Here is a 17,932-nt window from a genome sequence, read left to right on the forward strand (position 1 = left end):
CTGCCTTCTATAACATCAGTGAGAGAAGCTGCCGTGCACACGTCATGTGACTACAGTGCCTGAAATAAACGTGCGTTACAAGATGGCACCCTGCATAGGAAAACACAAGCTGAGGATAAGCATAGAAAATATGAGGAGTCTTCATGAAGAGTTTTATAGTAAGATGAGCATACAGCATTGAGAAAAGTGTATTAGTTTATTTTGATTCCTCAGAAAAAGTTTAGAAAATTTTCCGCAGGTGTTAAGTGTGGGAAGATCAGCAAAATTTTTATCTAGAATTACCAAAGCTGTCTCTAAGAATATTATACCGGCAATTAAACAGGGTAAGGAAAGATATACTAATCAAAAAGATATTGAGAAAATATTTTTTGAGTATTTTAGTAATCTACATAAGTGTGAAAAGCCCAATTTTATTAATAAAGAGGAATTCTGGAATAAAATCCAGACTCCCCGATTCTCGCAGGTAATAATGGAGGAAATTAATGCCCCGATTACTGAAAATGAGATTGTGGCAGCCATTTAAAACGCTAAATTAAACAAAGCTGCAGGACCGGACGCTCTTCCTATAGAATTTTACAGAATTCTACAACCTCAGATTATACCTCTATTGAATAAGTTATTTAACTATTATTACTTTGAATGTACTACATGTTCACCGTATTTTGCCTCGGCTAATGTCTTGTTAATATTGAAGAAGGGCAGGGATCCCGAGCTGCCCGATTCGTATAGGCCTATCTCTGTGTTAAATACGGATTATCAACTTCTGACAGCCATACTAGCGATTCGTCTTAAACCCTATATTGGTGATGTAATACATGAAAATCAATCGGGATTTATGCCCGGTAGGAACCCTGTGAAAAATACTAGGAAAATCCTGTTGCTTTTGGATTTGCTCTGGAACAAACACAGGTTCTCTAGACATATTACAGTAGCAGATAAGGCGATTCTTACGGTTGACGCGGAGAAGGCCTTCGATTGGGTAGCTTGGGATCACCTGTTCTTTTCTCTTGAAAAATTTGTGATGATAGGGTACTTCAACAAGTTTATTCGGTTAATCTACAATTTTCCTTCTTCATCAATCATTATTAATAATAGGACTTCAAACCGATTTATTTTACAGAGAGGGACCCGTCAGGGATGTCCTCTCTCTCCTTTATTATTTAATATTGCATTGGAACCTCTGGCAATATTGTTACGACAAGAGCTTGAGGGTATCATAATAGCAGGCCAGAAAGTAGTTTTATTACTATACGCAGATGATCTTATATTATTTTTGTCCGATCTCCAAAACTCCTTGCCAATATTACAGGATATTTTTTTTAAATTCGGTTCAATCTCTGGGTATAAGGTCAATATGTTAAAATCAGAACTACTATGGATAGATAACAGGCCAAGAATTAGAGTTATTCATCCATTCACTGAAGTAACCCAAATCACTTATTTAGGTCTTAAACTGACTGTTAATCCAGATGATTGGTATAATTTGAACTTTATACCCACGTTAGAGAAGATAAAAAATTTTTTTAGAGGATTGGTCTTTCCTACCTATCTCGTTATCAGCTCGGGTAGCATTGATCAAGACGCTTTTGTTTCCTAAATTTTTGTATATCATTCAGAATATCCCATTGCTAATACATAAGGCCGATATTGTGAGGTATAATAAAGCTTGTTCAAAATTCCTATGGCGAAAATCGAAACCTTTCATAGCTATTCACCGTCTTATGAATTTAAAATCAGCAGCTGGTTTAGTACTACCTAATATACAAGCCTATAATATAGTGATATTGGCAAGGTTTGCTATATACTGGATTACTAAAAAAGAACAAATTTCGTCATATAATTGGGAATTGGGTTTAGTTTTCCCATTTAAACTTGCAGCCCTTATACATTGTCCTTTAACCTCGCTTCCTTCTAATATTTTTTTCTTAAGCACTTTCAAAAATATTATTGCCGCATGGCAGAAATTGTGTATGGAGCTGGATTTTCCGGCGCATATATCTCAATTCTTACCCATTAGAGGCAATCCAAATTTCACCCCTGGAATTTCAAATAAGGTTTTTCAGAATTGGGCTATGAAAGATTTAAAGTTGATAGGACAAATAGTGGGTGCGGATGGTTTTCCTATTACCTATACAGATATAGCTTCGGAGTTTGATCTTCCAGCATGTGAATTTTATGCATATTTGCAAGTGAGACACTTTATTAATGAATTGATTCAAAAATACGTCTCGGATTGGTCTTTGGGCAAACTTAGTAACAGAATCAATTGTTATCGTGTAGGGGTATATAAAATTTCCCCCCTCTACACACTACTTATTCAGAAGTCTTCAGATATACAGATTAAGGATATGGTGGCGAAATGGTCGAATAAATTTACAGATATACAAGAACAGACTATAATAGATAGTTTTAAAATAACAGAGCAGACTTGGGTATCAACATCCTGGAGAGAATCTCAAATGAAGATCAGTCTTCGGAGCTATCTTACTCCACAAGTTTTATCGACATGGTATAAAACCCCAGTTTACTGTTCTAGGTGTAGATTATCGCAGGCAGACCTATTACATTGTATGTGGGAATGTCCACAAATCTCTCAGTTCTGGCATAAAGTTATGTATTGGATGAATGCGAAGCTACACCTGGACTATACAATCAAACCAATTGAGGTTTTTTTTTTGACTAAACACCAGGGGGTCCATAAGAATTTTAAATTCATCAATACAATAATATTAATAGGACGTACTCTTATTCTTAAGACATGGAAAGCTTCCTCAGCCCCCAATCTCTCTCAACTTAAAAATGGCTTACTTACACAATGTATGATAGAGCAATTTACTTTATATCTGCCTACTGATGTACAAGCAGGTGTATTTTTTAAGAAATGGGAAGTATTTATACGTTCATTACAAGAATCTGCCCAGAAAATATTAGTGAAGCCTCTACTTAAATTGTCATATGTACAAAACAGAATTTATGTTTACCTGATAAATTACTTTCTCCAACGGTGTGTCCGGTCCACGGCGTCATCCTTACTTGTGGGATATTCTCTTCCCCAACAGGAAATGGCAAAGAGCCCAGCAAAGCTGGTCACATGACCCCTCCTAGGCTCCGCCTTCCCCAGTCATTCGACCGACGTAAAGGAGGAATATTTGCATAGGAGAAATCATATGATACCGTGGTGACTGTAGTTAGAGAAATTAAATCATCAGACCTGATTAAAAACCAGGGCGGGCCGTGGACCGGACACACCGTTGGAGAAAGTAATTTATCAGGTAAACATAAATTCTGTTTTCTCCAACATAGGTGTGTCCAGTCCACGGCGTCATCCTTACTTGTGGGAACCAATACCAAAGCTTTAGGACACGGATGATGGGAGGGAGCAAATCAGGTCACCTAGATGGAAGGCACCACGGTTTGCAAAACCTTTCTCCCAAAAATAGCCTCAGAAGAAGCAAAAGTATCAAATTTGTAAAATTTGGTAAAAGTGTGCAGTGAAGACCAAGTCGCTGCCTTACATATCTGATCAACAGAAGCCTCGTTCTTGAAGGCCCATGTGGAAGCCACAGCCCTAGTGGAATGAGCTGTGATTCTTTCAGGAGGCTGCCGTCCGGCAGTCTCATAAGCCAATCTGATGATGCTTTTAAGCCAAAAAGAGAGAGAGGTAGAAGTTGCTTTTTGACCTCTCCTTTTACCAGAATAAACAACAAACAAGGAAGATGTTTGTCTGAAATCCTTTGTAGCCTCTAAATAGAATTTTAGAGCACGAACTACATCCAAATTGTGCAACAAACGTTCCTTCTTTGAAACTGGATTCGGACACAAAGAAGGCACAACTATCTCCTGGTTAATATTTTTGTTAGAAACAACTTTCGGAAGAAAACCAGGTTTAGTACGCAAAACCACCTTATCTGCATGGAACACCAGATAAGGAGGAGAACACTGCAGAGCAGATAACTCTGAAACTCTTCTAGCAGAAGAAATTGCAACCAAAAACAAAACTTTCCAAGATAATAACTTAATATCTACGGAATGTAAGGGTTCAAACGGAACCCCTTGAAGAACTGAAAGAACTAAATTGAGACTCCAAGGAGGAGTCAAAGGTTTGTAAACAGGCTTGATTCTAACCAGAGCCTGAACAAAAGCCTGAACATCTGGCACAGCCGCCAGCTTCTTGTGAAGTAAAACAGATAAAGCAGAAATCTGTCCCTTCAAAGAACTTGCAGATAATCCTTTCTCCAAACCCTCTTGTAGAAAGGATAGAATCTTAGGAATTTTTACCCTGTTCCATGGGAATCCTTTCGATTCGCACCAACAGATATATTTCTTCCATACTTTATGGTAAATTTTCCTAGTTACAGGCTTTCTAGCCTGAATAAGAGTATCAATGACAGAATCTGAGAACCCACGCTTTGATAAAATCAAGCGTTCAATCTCCAAGCAGTCAGTTGGAGTGATGCCAGATTCGGATGTTCGAACGGACCTTGAACAAGAAGGTCCCGTCTCAAAGGTAGCTTCCATGGTGGAGCCGATGACATATTCACCAGGTCTGCATACCAAGTTCTGCGTGGCCACGCAGGAGCTATCAAGATCACCGAAGCCCTCTCTTGATTGATCCTGGCTACCAGCCTGGGAATGAGAGGAAACGGTGGGAACACATAAGCTAGGTTGAAGGTCCAGGGCGCTACTAGTGCATCTACTAGAGTCGCCTTGGGATCCCTGGATCTGGACCCGTAGCAAGGAACCTTGAAGTTCTGACGAGACGCCATCAGATCCATGTCTGGAGTGCCCCATAATTGAGTTATTTGGGCAAAGATTTCCGGATGGAGTTCCCACTCCCCCGGATGAAATGTCTGACGACTCAGAAAATCCGCTTCCCAATTTTCCACTCCTGGGATGTGGATTGCAGACAAGTGGCAGGAGTGAAGCTCCGCCCATTGAATTACTTTGGTCACTTCTTCCATCGCCAGGGAACTCCTTGTTCCCCCCTGATGGTTGATATATGCAACAGTCGTCATGTTGTCTGATTGAAACCTTATGAATTTGGCCTTTGCTAGTTGAGGCCAAGCCTTGAGAGCATTGAATATCGCTCTCAGTTCCAGAATGTTTATCGGGAGAAGAGATTCTTCCCGAGACCATAGACCCTGAGCCTTCAGGTGTTTCCAGACCGCGCCCCAGCCCATCAGGCTGGCGTCGGTCGTTACAATGACCCACTCTGGTCTTCTGAAGCTCATCCCTTGGGACAGGTTGTCCAGGGTCAGCCACCAACGGAGTGAATCTCTGGTCCTCTGATCTACTTGGATCGTCGGGGACAAATCTGTATAATCCCCATTCCACTGTCTGAGCATGCACAGTTGTAATGGTCTTAGATGAATTCGCGCAAAAGGAACTATGTCCATTGCCGCAACCATCAAACCTATTACTTCCATGCACTGCGCTATGGAAGGAAGAAGAACAGAATGAAGTGCTTGACAAGAGCTTAGAAGTTTTGATTTTCTGGCTTCCGTCAGAAAAATCTTCATTTCCAAGGAGTCTATTATTGTTCCCAAGAAGGGAACTCTTGTTGACGGGAATAGAGAACTTTTTTCTACGTTCACTTTCCACCCGTGAGATCTGAGAAAGGCTAGGACAATGTCCGTATGAGCCTTTGCTTGTGGTAGAGACGACGCTTGAATCAGTATGTCGTCCAAGTAGGGTACTACTGCAATGCCCCTTGGCCTTAGCACCGCTAGAAGGGACCCTAGTACCTTTGTGAAAATTCTTGGAGCAGTGGCTAGTCCGAATGGAAGTGCCACAAACTGGTAATGCTTGTCCAGAAAGGCGAATCTTAGGAACCGATGATGTTCCTTGTGGATAGGAATATGTAGATACGCATCCTTTAAATCCACCGTGGTCATGAATTGACCTTCCTGGATGGTAGGAAGAATTGTCCGAATGGTTTCCATCTTGAACGATGGGACCTTGAGAAATTTGTTTAGGATCTTGAGATCCAAAATTGGCCTGAATGTTCCCTCTTTTTTGGGAACTATGAACAGATTGGAGTAAAACCCCATCCCTTGTTCTCCTAATGGAACAGGATGAATCACTCCCATTTTTAACAGGTCTTCTACACAATGTAAGAATGCCTGTCTTTTTATTTGGTCTGAAGACAATTGAGACCTGTGGAACCTTCCCCTTGGGGGTAGTTCCTTGAATTCCAGGAGATAACATTGAGAAACTATTTCTAGCGCCCAAGGATCCTGAACATCTCTTGCCCAAGCCTGAGCGAAGAGAGAGAGTCTGCCCCCCACCAGATCCGGTCCCGGATCGGGGGCCAGCATCTCATGCTGTCTTGGTAGCGGTAGCGGGCTTCTTGGCCTGCTTACCTTTGTTCCAGCCTTGCATCGGTCTCCAGGCTGGCTTGGTTTGAGAAGAATTACCCTCTTGCTTAGAGGATGTAGAATTTGAGGCTGGTCCGCTTCTGCGAAAGGGACGAAAATTTGTTTTATTTTTAGCCTTAAAAGACCTATCCTGAGGAAGGGCGTGGCCCTTTCCCCCAGTGATGTCTGAAATAATCTCTTTCAAGTCAGGGCCAAACAGCGTTTTCCCCTTGAAAGGGATGTTAAGCAATCTGTTCTTGGAGGACACATCCGCTGACCAAGACTTCAGCCAAAGCGCTCTGCGCGCCACAATAGCAAAACCTGAATTTTTCGCCGCTAATCTAGCTAATTGCAAAGTGGCGTCTAAGGTAAAAGAGTTAGCCAACTTAAGTGCTTGAACTCTGTCCATAACCTCCTCATAAGAGGATGCTTGATTGAGCGACTTTTCTAGTTCCTCGAACCAGAAACACGCTGCTGTAGTGACAGGAACAATGCATGAAATTGGTTGTAGAAGGTAACCTTGCTGAACAAACATCTTTTTAAGCAAACCCTCTAATTTTTTATCCATAGGATCTTTGAAAGCACAACTATCTTCTATAGGGATAGTGGTGCGTTTGTTTAGAGTAGAAACCGCCCCCTCGACCTTGGGGACTGTCTGCCATAAGTCCTTCCTGGGGTCGACCATAGGAAATAATTTCTTAAATATAGGGGGAGGGACAAAAGGTATGCCGGGCCTTTCCCATTCTTTATTTACAATGTCCGCCACCCGCTTGGGTATAGGAAAAGCTTCGGGGGGCACCGGGACCTCTAGGAACCTGTCCATCTTACATAATTTCTCTGGAATGACCAAATTGTCACAATCATCCAGAGTAGATAACACCTCCTTAAGCAGAGCGCGGAGATGTTCCAATTTAAATTTAAATGTAATAACGTCAGGTTCAGCTTGTTGAGAAATTTTTCCTGAATCTGAAATTTCTCCCTCAGACAAAACCTCCCTAGCCCCTTCAGACTGGTGTAAGGGCATGTCAGAACCATTATCATCAGCGTCCTCATGCTCTTCAGTATCTAAAACAGAGCAGTCGCGCTTTCGCTGATAAGTGGGCATTTTGGCTAAAATGTTTTTAATAGAATTATCCATTACAGCCGTTAATTGTTGCATAGTAAGGAGGATTGGCGCACTAGATTCACTAGGGACCTCCTGAGTGGGCAAGACTGGTGTAGACATAGAAGGAGATGAGGCAGTACCATGCTTACTCCCCTCACTTAAGGAATCATTTTGGGCAACATTATTATCAGTGGCATCATTGTCCCTACCTTGTTTGTCTCATTCAACACATATATTTAAATGGAGAGGAACCTTGGCTTCCGAACATACAGAACATCGTCTATCTGATAGTTCAGACATGTTAATAGGCATAAACTTGATAACAAAGCACAAAAAACGTTTTAAAATAAAACCGTTACTGTCTCTTTAAATTTTAAACTGAACACACTTTTTTATTGAATATACGCAAAAGTATGAAGGAAATGTTCAAAATTCACCAAAATTTCACCACAGTGTCATAAAGCCTTAAAAGTATTGCACACCAAATTTAACTCTTAAAATAACGGAACCGGAGCCGTTTTTACATTTAACCCCTATACAGTCCCTGGTATCTGCTTTGCTGAGACCCAACCAAGCCCAGAGGGGAATACGATACCAAATGACGCCTTCAATAAGCTTTTTCAGTGGATCTGAGCTCCTCACACATGCATCTGCGCATTAGTGGCGTGAAAATGAGGCTCTGCCTATGACTAGAAAAGGCCCCCAGTGAAAAAGGTGACCAATACAGTGCCTGCCGTTTTTTTTAATAAAATGCCCAAGATTAAAATAACTCTCCAAAGTTATAAACCATTAAATATGCTTATAAAGTAATCGTTTTGGCCCAGAAAAATGTCTACCAGTCTTTAAAGCCCTTGTGAAGCCCTTTTATTCTTATATTGAAAATTAAGAAAATGGCTTACCGGATCCCATAGGGAAAATGACAGCTTCCAGCATTACCAAGTCTTGTTAGAAATGTGTCATACCTCAAGCAGCCAAAGTCTGCTCACTGTTTCCCCCAACTGAAGTTAATTCCTCTCAACAGTCCTGTGTGGAAACAGCCATCGATTTTAGTAACGGTTGCTAAAATCATTTTCCTCTTACAAACAGAAATCTTCATCTCTTTTCTGTTTCAGAGTAAATAGTACATACCAGCACTATTTTAAAATAACTAACTCTTGATAGAAGAATAAAAACTACATTTAAACACCAAAAAACTCTGAGCCATCTCCGTGGAGATGTTGCCTGTGCAACGGCAAAGAGAATGACTGGGGAAGGCGGAGCCTAGGAGGGGTCATGTGACCAGCTTTGATGGGCTCTTTGCCATTTCCTGTTGGGGAAGAGAATATCCCACAAGTAAGGATGACGCCGTGGACCGGACACACCTATGTTGGAGAAACTAATATCTATGCTGGACACTTTCCCAGATGTTGGTTGGATGAGAATGGTCCAGGGCGGTAGAGGAGAGATAGGGAGAGGGAATTTGGGAAAAAGAAAGAAAAAATGTTTTGTTTTTTTTGTTTTGCTTACCATGATTTGCAAATGTATATGCAATATATTGAATAGAAATATTTAATTTGATCATTTGTAATTTTATTATTGAAGTGCGCGACACTATCGGAAATACCTTCATTATGTTTGACCTATTAATATAGAGTTTAAAAGTATGTTATGTTGTATAAAAAAAAAAAGGACGGAAAACCCAGCTTTGTGTATGAATGTATAGTTCTTTTTGAAATATCAATAAGTATATAATTATGCAGGACAGTTGTTTACATGTATATTATGCGATATGTGGCCCTGCGTGGCGCAAAAACAAAGAATTTGTCTTTTTTTTTTTTCTTTGTACACATTGCCGGACATAAATATTTAAAAAACAAAAAAAAAACGGCTTCTAGACTCTCCCCCTCCCTCTTCCCCCCTCCCCCCTGCCTCTGAACATCGGGCGATTGAAACTGAACTTAGTGAACAGTGAAACACACAGACTGTGGGTATGTTCAGTACATAAAACGTTTAAAATATGCTTGATAAAAAGTGTCCTCATACACTGTAAGCATGCTTTGCATTACAGTGAATTAGCATTGACAATTTGACTGCCTTCTATAACATCAGTGAGAGAAGCTGCCGTGCACAAATGTCATGTGACTGCAGTGCCTGAAATGAACGTGCGTTACAAGATGGCACCCTGCATAGGAAAACACAAGCTGAGGATAAGCATAGAAAATATGAGGAGTCTTCATGAAGAGTTTTATAGTAAGATGAACATAAAGCATTGAGAAAAGTGTATTAGTTTATTTTGATTCCTCAGAAAAAGTTTAGAAAATTTTCAGCAGGTGTTAAGTGTCCCTTTAATATACTTTTTACCTCTGTGATTACCTTGTATCTAAGAACCTTCTTCCAGTCCCCTGATCACATGACTGTGACTGTATATTATCTATTGACTTGCATTTAGTATGGTCTTTTGCTAACTCTTAAATAACTCCCTGTGCATGACCCACACGAACCTATCAGTCTCTTGTTGTGAAAAGGAATTTAAAAAACATTTGATAAGAGGCAGCCCGTAAGGGTTTAGAAATTAGCATATGAGCCTACCTAGGTTTTGTTTCAAATAAGAATACCAAGAGAACAAAGCAAATTTGATGATAAAAGTACATTGGAACGTTGATTAAAATGACATGCCCTATCTGAATAACGAAAGTTTCATTTTGACTAGACTGTCCCTTTAATGACAAGACAGGGAAAGGTGGACAAGGTTTACCTAAGATAAGAAGCAACACAAGGGTATGAGTCACTTAAAATGACATGAAACACTTTGAGATTGTATAAAATATTTAATCATGTACATCAAATTTGCAGTATAATTTAATTATTTTGCCCCCTTTCTCTGTAATTTAACTTAATTTTAAGTGCACACTACACAAAACAAACTACACTCTACACAGTCAATGGGGCCGATTTATTAAGGGCTGAATGTTCCTGTTTCCGCGTGAGCCTTCAGGCTCACCGGAAATAGGAGTTAAGAAGCAGCGGTCTTAAGACCGCTGCTCCTTAACGCATACAACGTCTCTTAGGCAGTGGACATCAATCTGCCCGATCGCATACGATCGGATTGACTGACAACCCCTAATTGGCCGTGAATCTGCAGGGGGTGGCATTGCACAAGCAGTTCACCAGAACTGCTTGTGCAATGTTAAATACTGACAGCATTTAACACTGGTTGCACAGCATCAGCAATGTCGGGCGGGTCCGACAAATGATAAATCGGGCCCCATTGTATGATCAATGCAGATTTTTTTTTTAAATCTGTCTCTATCTGGCCTCAACAGAGAATATAAGAACATAGTGAAAAACAATGCAAATTTTGCTAACAAATTGACAGTGGCAAACCATGTCTCCTAAAATAAACATGTCCAGATTGATCCCTCCAAATCTGTGAGTGATATCAATTGAAAAACAGTTGTAGCAAATAAGGTGTTAATAAATTCTGAACATTTTCACAGTTTGTTAATTTATTATAAGATAGTGCAAGTGTTGCAATTACAAGGTGTATGGAGTCCCTTTAAAGGGGCATTTAACACCAAATATTTTTTTTTAAACAGTCATTCCACACCTCCCTCTAGTCATGAGTGCCACCATGTTGAAATGCATCTTTCACTTCATTCCAGTGCTGATCTGTCTGCACATGTGCAGAAACGTTTCTTCAGATACCTGCAGTGTAAGTTTAGGTTTCAAAATGGCAGCATCGAAGATTAGAGGGAGGTGCATTAAATGTATTTAGTGTTTAGCGTCCCTACTGCAAAGTGAATCTATAAGATACTTTTCAAGTCCCAAAATGTATTCAAATGTTTTTTACAGACCAATTAATTAAACATATAAATAAAAAAACATTTACTGCAGATACCAATTAATATAAAACAAAATGTTAAAAATAAATTGTAATACATTAAAACATAACATGATAAAATCATATGTTTACTTAAAATATTCAAAATTAAAAATCATTTTCCTCATCCCTGATCCTAACATTCACATTATGGCAATTGACAAATTAATAACATAAAAACAAATCCATTATAAATTGATCACATTATTTGAGGGGAATTTTTATGTTTTTTCCTTTTTCTGTATATCATTGAGCAGTCGCATGACAAATTATGAGATGTTTTTTTATGACAGGCAATATGAACCAGTTTTAGATTCTCTGTGGTGAATAGCAGGTTGAAGAAATACGGCCAATTTATTTCTCTTCCATTGCGCTCCTTTATAGCTTTAGCTAGGCATGGTACGATGGACCGTTTCTTCTCAATTCTAGAAAAAAACATAAATAAATAAAAATAATGTTATGCTACCTATTCTGTGACAATATATATATATATATCCAAAAAGGTAAAAGCACATCAAGTTAAAGGCAGTAAGACTGCAAGTAAATGCCCTAGGTGTGCTGCAAACACAATATACAGAGAGCAAAAAACGGAAGGCACTCACAGGGTCTTAGAATTCCAAGGTAATTTATAACTAATATTTGTATTATTATGTATAATATTACATATTATATATGTATATATATATATATATATATATATACACTGTATATATATATTTGTGTATGTGTGTATATATATATATATATATATTATATATATATGTGTGTGTGTGTATATATATATATATATATATATATATGTGTATGTATGTATGTATGTATATATATATATATATATATATATATATATATATATATATATATATATAAATATATATATATATATATATATATATATGTGTATGTATGTATATATATATATATATATATATAACCTGTAATACATGCAAAACTGGGCACTCAATGGTAAAAAAAAGTTGAGGGCAGATAAAGCACTTGCAAGAGCTCCAATTTGCCCTCCACTCATAATCTAGAGCTATTTGTGTGTATATATATATATATACATACACACAGTATCTCACAAAAGTGAGTACACCCCTCACATTTTTGTAAATATTTTATTATATCTCTTCATGTGACAACACTGAAGAAATGACACTTTGCTACAATGTAAAGTAGTGAGTGTATAGCCTGTATAACAGTTTACATTTGCTGTCCCCTCAAAATAACTCAACACACAGCCATTAATGTCTAAACCGTTGGCAACAAAAGTGAGTACACCCCTAAGTGGAAATGTCCAAATTGGGCCCAAAGTGTCAATATTTTGTGTGGCCATCATTATTTTCCAACACTGCCTTAACCCTCTTGGGCATGAAGTTCACCAGAGCTTCACAGGTTGCCACTGGAGTCCTCTTCCACTCCTCCATGACGACATCACAGAGTTGGTGGATGTTAGAGACCTTGGCCTCCCCCACATTCTGTTTGAGGATGCCCCACAGATGCTCAATAGGGTTTAAGTCTAGAGACGTGCTTGGCCAGTCCATCACCTTTACCCTCACCTTCTTTAGCAAGACAGTGGTCGTCTTGGAGGTTTGTTTGGAGTTGTTATCATGTTGGAATACTGCCCTGCAGCCTAGTCTCCGAAGGGAGGGGATCATGCTCTGCTTCAGTATGTCACAGTACATGTTGGCATTCATGGTTCCCTCAATGAACTGTAGCTCCCCAGTGCCGGCAGCACTCATGCAGGCCCAGACCATTACACTCCCACCAACATGCTTGACTTTAGGGAAGACACGTCTTTGTACTCCTCACTTAGCTGCCGCCACACACGCTTGACACCATCTGAACCAAATAAGTTTATCTTGGTCTCATCAGACCACAGGACATGGTTCCAGCAATCCATGTCCTTAGTTTGCTTTTCTTCAGCAAACTGTTTGCGGGCTTTCTTGCACATTATCTTTAGAAGAGGCTTCCTTCTGGGACAACAGCCATGTAGACCAATTTGATGCAGTGTGCGCGTATGGTCTGAGCACTCACAGGCTGACCCCCCACCCCTTCAACCTCATATATGCTTCTTTTTGCAAAAGAAATAGCTGGATTTGCTCTTTGTTACCACAGCCCATAAAAATAGGCTTGGCTTGCTGACAGATCAGATCTTGTTATCTTATCACTCAAATGTTTCCGTTTCTTATCTCTGTCTCTGTACAATACTTAGAAAGAACCAGGGTTCAAGTCCAACGGGAATGCATGGGAACAGAGTTCCTGCACTATTTTTGCTGGTGGAACTAAGTTCCCCCTGGTTAGAGAACAAAAACGCTTCAGTAAACACTTCTGCTGCTGGTGGGAGGAGCTGGAGCACAGTCTGGTTAGAGGGGTAGTGAGATCCTCTAGTAATGGGCAGTAACACTTCCTACAATACACTAAATGCAACCCTGTCAGCGGACCTGCCTTGTGATCATCCTGCACTGTGTGGCTTGCTCTGGGGTTATTTATCTCCCTCAGCAGAAATAGGACTATTGCACCTTAAGTGGGTGAGACTTTGTGACAGAGGAGTCATGTCAGGCCCAAAGGCAACCATTCAACCCTTCATTGGATTTAATTTGCTTTCCTTATCTAAAGTGTATAGATTATATACATATAAATACAGTGTGTGTGTGTGTATAAAACAATATTAATTGGGAGGGGGTGGAAGTCTTGGTAAGTTCCGCCACTTTTTTTTGTAGGACTTGACCCCTGAGAACTATTGAAAATTAAAATTTTAGAGCTTTATTTCTTCAATCCTCCCACTGGGAGTGTAATTTCTTCTGCTTTCTGTGTTTACCTAAGTATAAAAACTTTCAGTATAGGTAGGGATACCAGAGACTAAATCAGCTATTTTAAATGCCAATATAAACATTAAGGAGCAATTTGTAAACAATTTAATACACTCCAGCAGGTAAAATGAATAATTGGGAACAAATAAACGGAGAGAAAGTTTTCTCCAACATTGGTGTGTTCGGTCCACGGCGTCATCCTTACTTGTGGGAATATCTCTTCCCCAACAGGAAATGGCAAAGAGTCCCAGCAAAGCTGGCCATATAGTCCCTCCTAGGCTCCGCCCACCCCAGTCATTCTCTTTGCCGTTGCACAGGCAACATCTCCACGGAGATGGTTAAGAGTTTTTTGGTGTTTAAATGTAGTTTTTTATTCTTCTATCAAGTGTTTGTTATTTTAAAATAGTGCTGGTATGTACTATTTACTCTGAAACAGAAAAGGATGAAGATTTCTGTTTGTGAGAGGAAGATGATTTTAGCAGACAGTAACTAAAATCGATTGCTGTTTCCACATAGGACTGTTGAGATGAAGTAACTTCAGTTGGGGGAAACAGTTAGCAGACTTTTCTGCTTAAGGTATGACTAGCCATATTTCTAACAAGACCATGTAAAGCTGGAAGGCTGTCATTTCCCCTCATGGGGACCGGTAAGCCATTTTCTTAGTCAAGCAAACAGAATAAAGGGCTTAATATGGGCTATAAAACTGGTAGACACTTTTATGGGCTAAATCGATTGCTTTATTTGGGCATTTTATACATGTTTATGCTGATAATTCTCATTTATAAACTTGGGGAACGTTTTTTAACGGCAGGCACTATGTTAGACACCTTTTCCAGTCAGGGAAGGCCTTCCCAGTTGTAGGCTGAGCCTCATTTTCGCGCCATTACTGCGCAGTTGTTTTTTGAGAGCAAGACATGCAGATGCATGTGTGAGGATCTGAAAGTAGCTGGAAAAGTTTCTAGAAGGCGTCATTTGGTATCGTATTCCCCTCTGGGCTTGGTTAGGTCACAGCAAAGGCTATAGCTGGGACTGTATAGGGGTTAAATTTGTAAACGGCTCCGGTTCCGTTATTTTAAGGGTGTGCAATACTCTTAATGCTTTAAGACACTGTGGTGAAATTTTGGTAATTTTTGAACAATTCCTTCATACTTTTTCACATATTCAGTAATAAAGTGTTTTCTGTTTAAAATTTAAAGAGACAGTAACGGTTTTGTTTTAAAACGTTTTTTGTGCTTTATTGACAAGTTTAAGCCTGTTTAACATGTCTGTGCCTTCGGATAAGCTATGTTCTATATGTATGAAAGCCAATGTGTCTCCCCATTTAAATTTGTGTGATAATTGTGCCATAGCGTCCAAACAAAGTAAGGACAGTACTGCCACAGATAATGAAATTGCCCAAGATGATTCCTCAGATGAGGGGAGTAAACATGATACTACATCTTCTCCTACTGTGTCTACACCAGTTTTGCCCACGCAGGAGGCCCCTAGTACATCTAGCGCGCCAATGCTTATTACCATGCAACAATTGACGGCTGTAATGGATAACTCCATAGCAAATATTTTATCCAAAATGCCTACATATCAGAGAAAGCGCGATTGCTCTGTTTTAAACACTGAAGAGCAGGAGGGCGCTGATGATAATTGTTCTGTCATACCCTCACACCAATCTGAAGTGGCCATGAGGGAGGTTTTGTCAGATGGGGAAATTTCAGATTCAGGAAAAATTTCTCAACAAACTGAACCTGATGTTGTGACATTTAAATTTAAATTAGAACATCTCCGCGCACTGCTTAAGGAGGTGTTATCTACTCTGGATGATTGTGACAACTTGGTCATTCCAGAGAAATTATGCAAGATGGACAAGTTCCTAGAGGTTCCGGTGCACCCCGACGCTTTTCCTATACCCAAGCGGGTGGCGGACATAGTGAATAAGGAGTGGGAAAAGCCCGGCATACCTTTTGTTCCCCCCCCTATATTTAAGAAATTATTTCCTATGGTCGACCCAAGAAAGGACTTATGGCAGACAGTCCCTAAGGTCGAGGGGGCAGTTTCTACTCTAAACAAGCGCACTACTATTCCTATCGAGGATAGTTGTGCCTTCAAAGATCCTATGGATAAAAAATTGGAGGGTTTGCTTAAAAAGATTTTTGTACAGCAAGGTTACCTTCTACAACCCATTTTGTGCATTGTTCCTGTCACTAAAGCAGCGTGGTTCTGGTTCGAGGAACTAGAAAAGTCGCTCAGTAGGGAGACTCCATATGAGGAGGTTATGGACAGAGTTCACGCACTTAAGTTGGCTAACTCTTTTATTTTAGATGCCGCTTTGCAATTAGCTAGATTAGCGGCGAAAAATTCAGGGTTTGCAATCGTGGCGCGCAGAGCGCTTTGGCTAAAGTCTTGGTCAGCGGATGTGTCATCCAAGACAAAATTGCTTAGCATCCCTTTCAAAGGTAAAACTCTATTTGGACCAGAATTGAAAGAGATTATCTCAGACATCACTGGGGGAAAGGGCCACGCCCTTCCACAAGATAGGCCTTTCAAGGCCAAGAATAAGTCTAATTTTCGTTCCTTTCGCAATTTCAGGAACGGACCGGCCTCTAATTCTGCATCCTCTAAACAAGAGGGTAATGCCTCACAACCCAAACCAGCCTGGAAACCGATGCAAGGCTGGAACAAGGGTAAGCAGGCCAAGAAGCCTGCTGCTGCTAACAAAACAGCATGAAGGAGTAGCCCCCGATCCGGGACCGGATCTAGTAGGGGGCAGACTCTCTCTCTTTGCTCAGGCTTGGGCAAGAGATGTTCAGGATCCCTGGGCACTGGAAATAGTTTCTCAGGGTTATCTTCTGGAATTCAGGGAACTACCCCCAAGGGGAAGGTTCCACATGTCTCACTTATCCTTAAACCAAATAAAGAGACAGGCGTTCTTACAGTGTGTAGAAGACCTGTTAAAGATGGGAGTGATACACCCAGTTCCACTAAAGGAACAAGGAATGGGATTTTATTCAAATCTGTTCGTAGTTCCCAAAAAAGAGGGAACTTTCAGACCAATTTTGGACTTGAAGATCCTAAACAAATTTCTCAGGGTACCATCGTTCAAGATGGAAACCATTCAAACAGTGGAATGGGGACTATACAGACTTGTCTCCAATGATTCAAGTAGATCAGAAGACCAGAGATTCACCCCGTTGGTGGCTGACCCTGGACCATCTATCCCAGGGAATGAGCTTCCGCAGACCAGAGTGGGTCATTGTCACGACCGACGCCAGTCTAGTGGGCTGGGGTGCGGTCTGGGAATCCCTGAAAGCTCAGGGACTATGGTCTCGGGAAGAGTCTCTTCTCCCGATAAACATTCTGGAACTAAGAGCGATCTTCAATGCTCTCAGGGCTTGGCCTCAGCTAGCAAAGGCCAGATTCATAAGATTCCAATCAGACAACATGACGACTGTTGCGTATATCAATCATCAGGGGGGAACAAGGAGTTCCCTGGCGATGAAAGAAGTGACCAAAATAATTCAATGGACGGAGGATCATTCCTGCCACCTATCTGCGATCCACATCCCAGGTGTGGAAAACTGGGAAGCGGATTATCTGAGTCGTCAGACATTCCATCCGGGGGAGTGGGAACTCCACCCGGAGATCTTTGCCCAACTAACTCAATTATGGGGCATTCCAGACATGGATCTGATGGCGTCTCGTCAGAACTTCAAGGTTCCTTGCTACGGGTCCAGATCCAGGGATCCCAAGGCGACTCTAGTAGATGCACTAGTAGCACCTTGGACCTTCAACCTAGCTTATGTAT

General features: G+C 40.4%; 1 protein-coding gene across 1 annotated transcript in view; it reads right to left on the reverse strand.

Annotated features, from left to right (window-relative positions):
• Window positions 1-10,248: 10,248 nt before the first annotated feature.
• The window catches only part of DFFB (DNA fragmentation factor subunit beta), a 101,855-nt gene continuing 94,171 nt past the window's right edge, over window positions 10,249-17,932 (reverse strand). The window contains exon 7 of the mRNA XM_053690407.1: window positions 10,249-11,745. Within this exon, the coding sequence (XP_053546382.1) occupies window positions 11,520-11,745 (226 nt within the window). The 3' untranslated portion in view covers window positions 10,249-11,519. The remainder of the gene's footprint in view (window positions 11,746-17,932) is intronic.

This window comes from Bombina bombina, chromosome 8 (assembly GCF_027579735.1).
Source record: "Bombina bombina isolate aBomBom1 chromosome 8, aBomBom1.pri, whole genome shotgun sequence".
In the NCBI taxonomy this organism is placed as follows: Eukaryota; Metazoa; Chordata; class Amphibia; order Anura; family Bombinatoridae; genus Bombina; species Bombina bombina.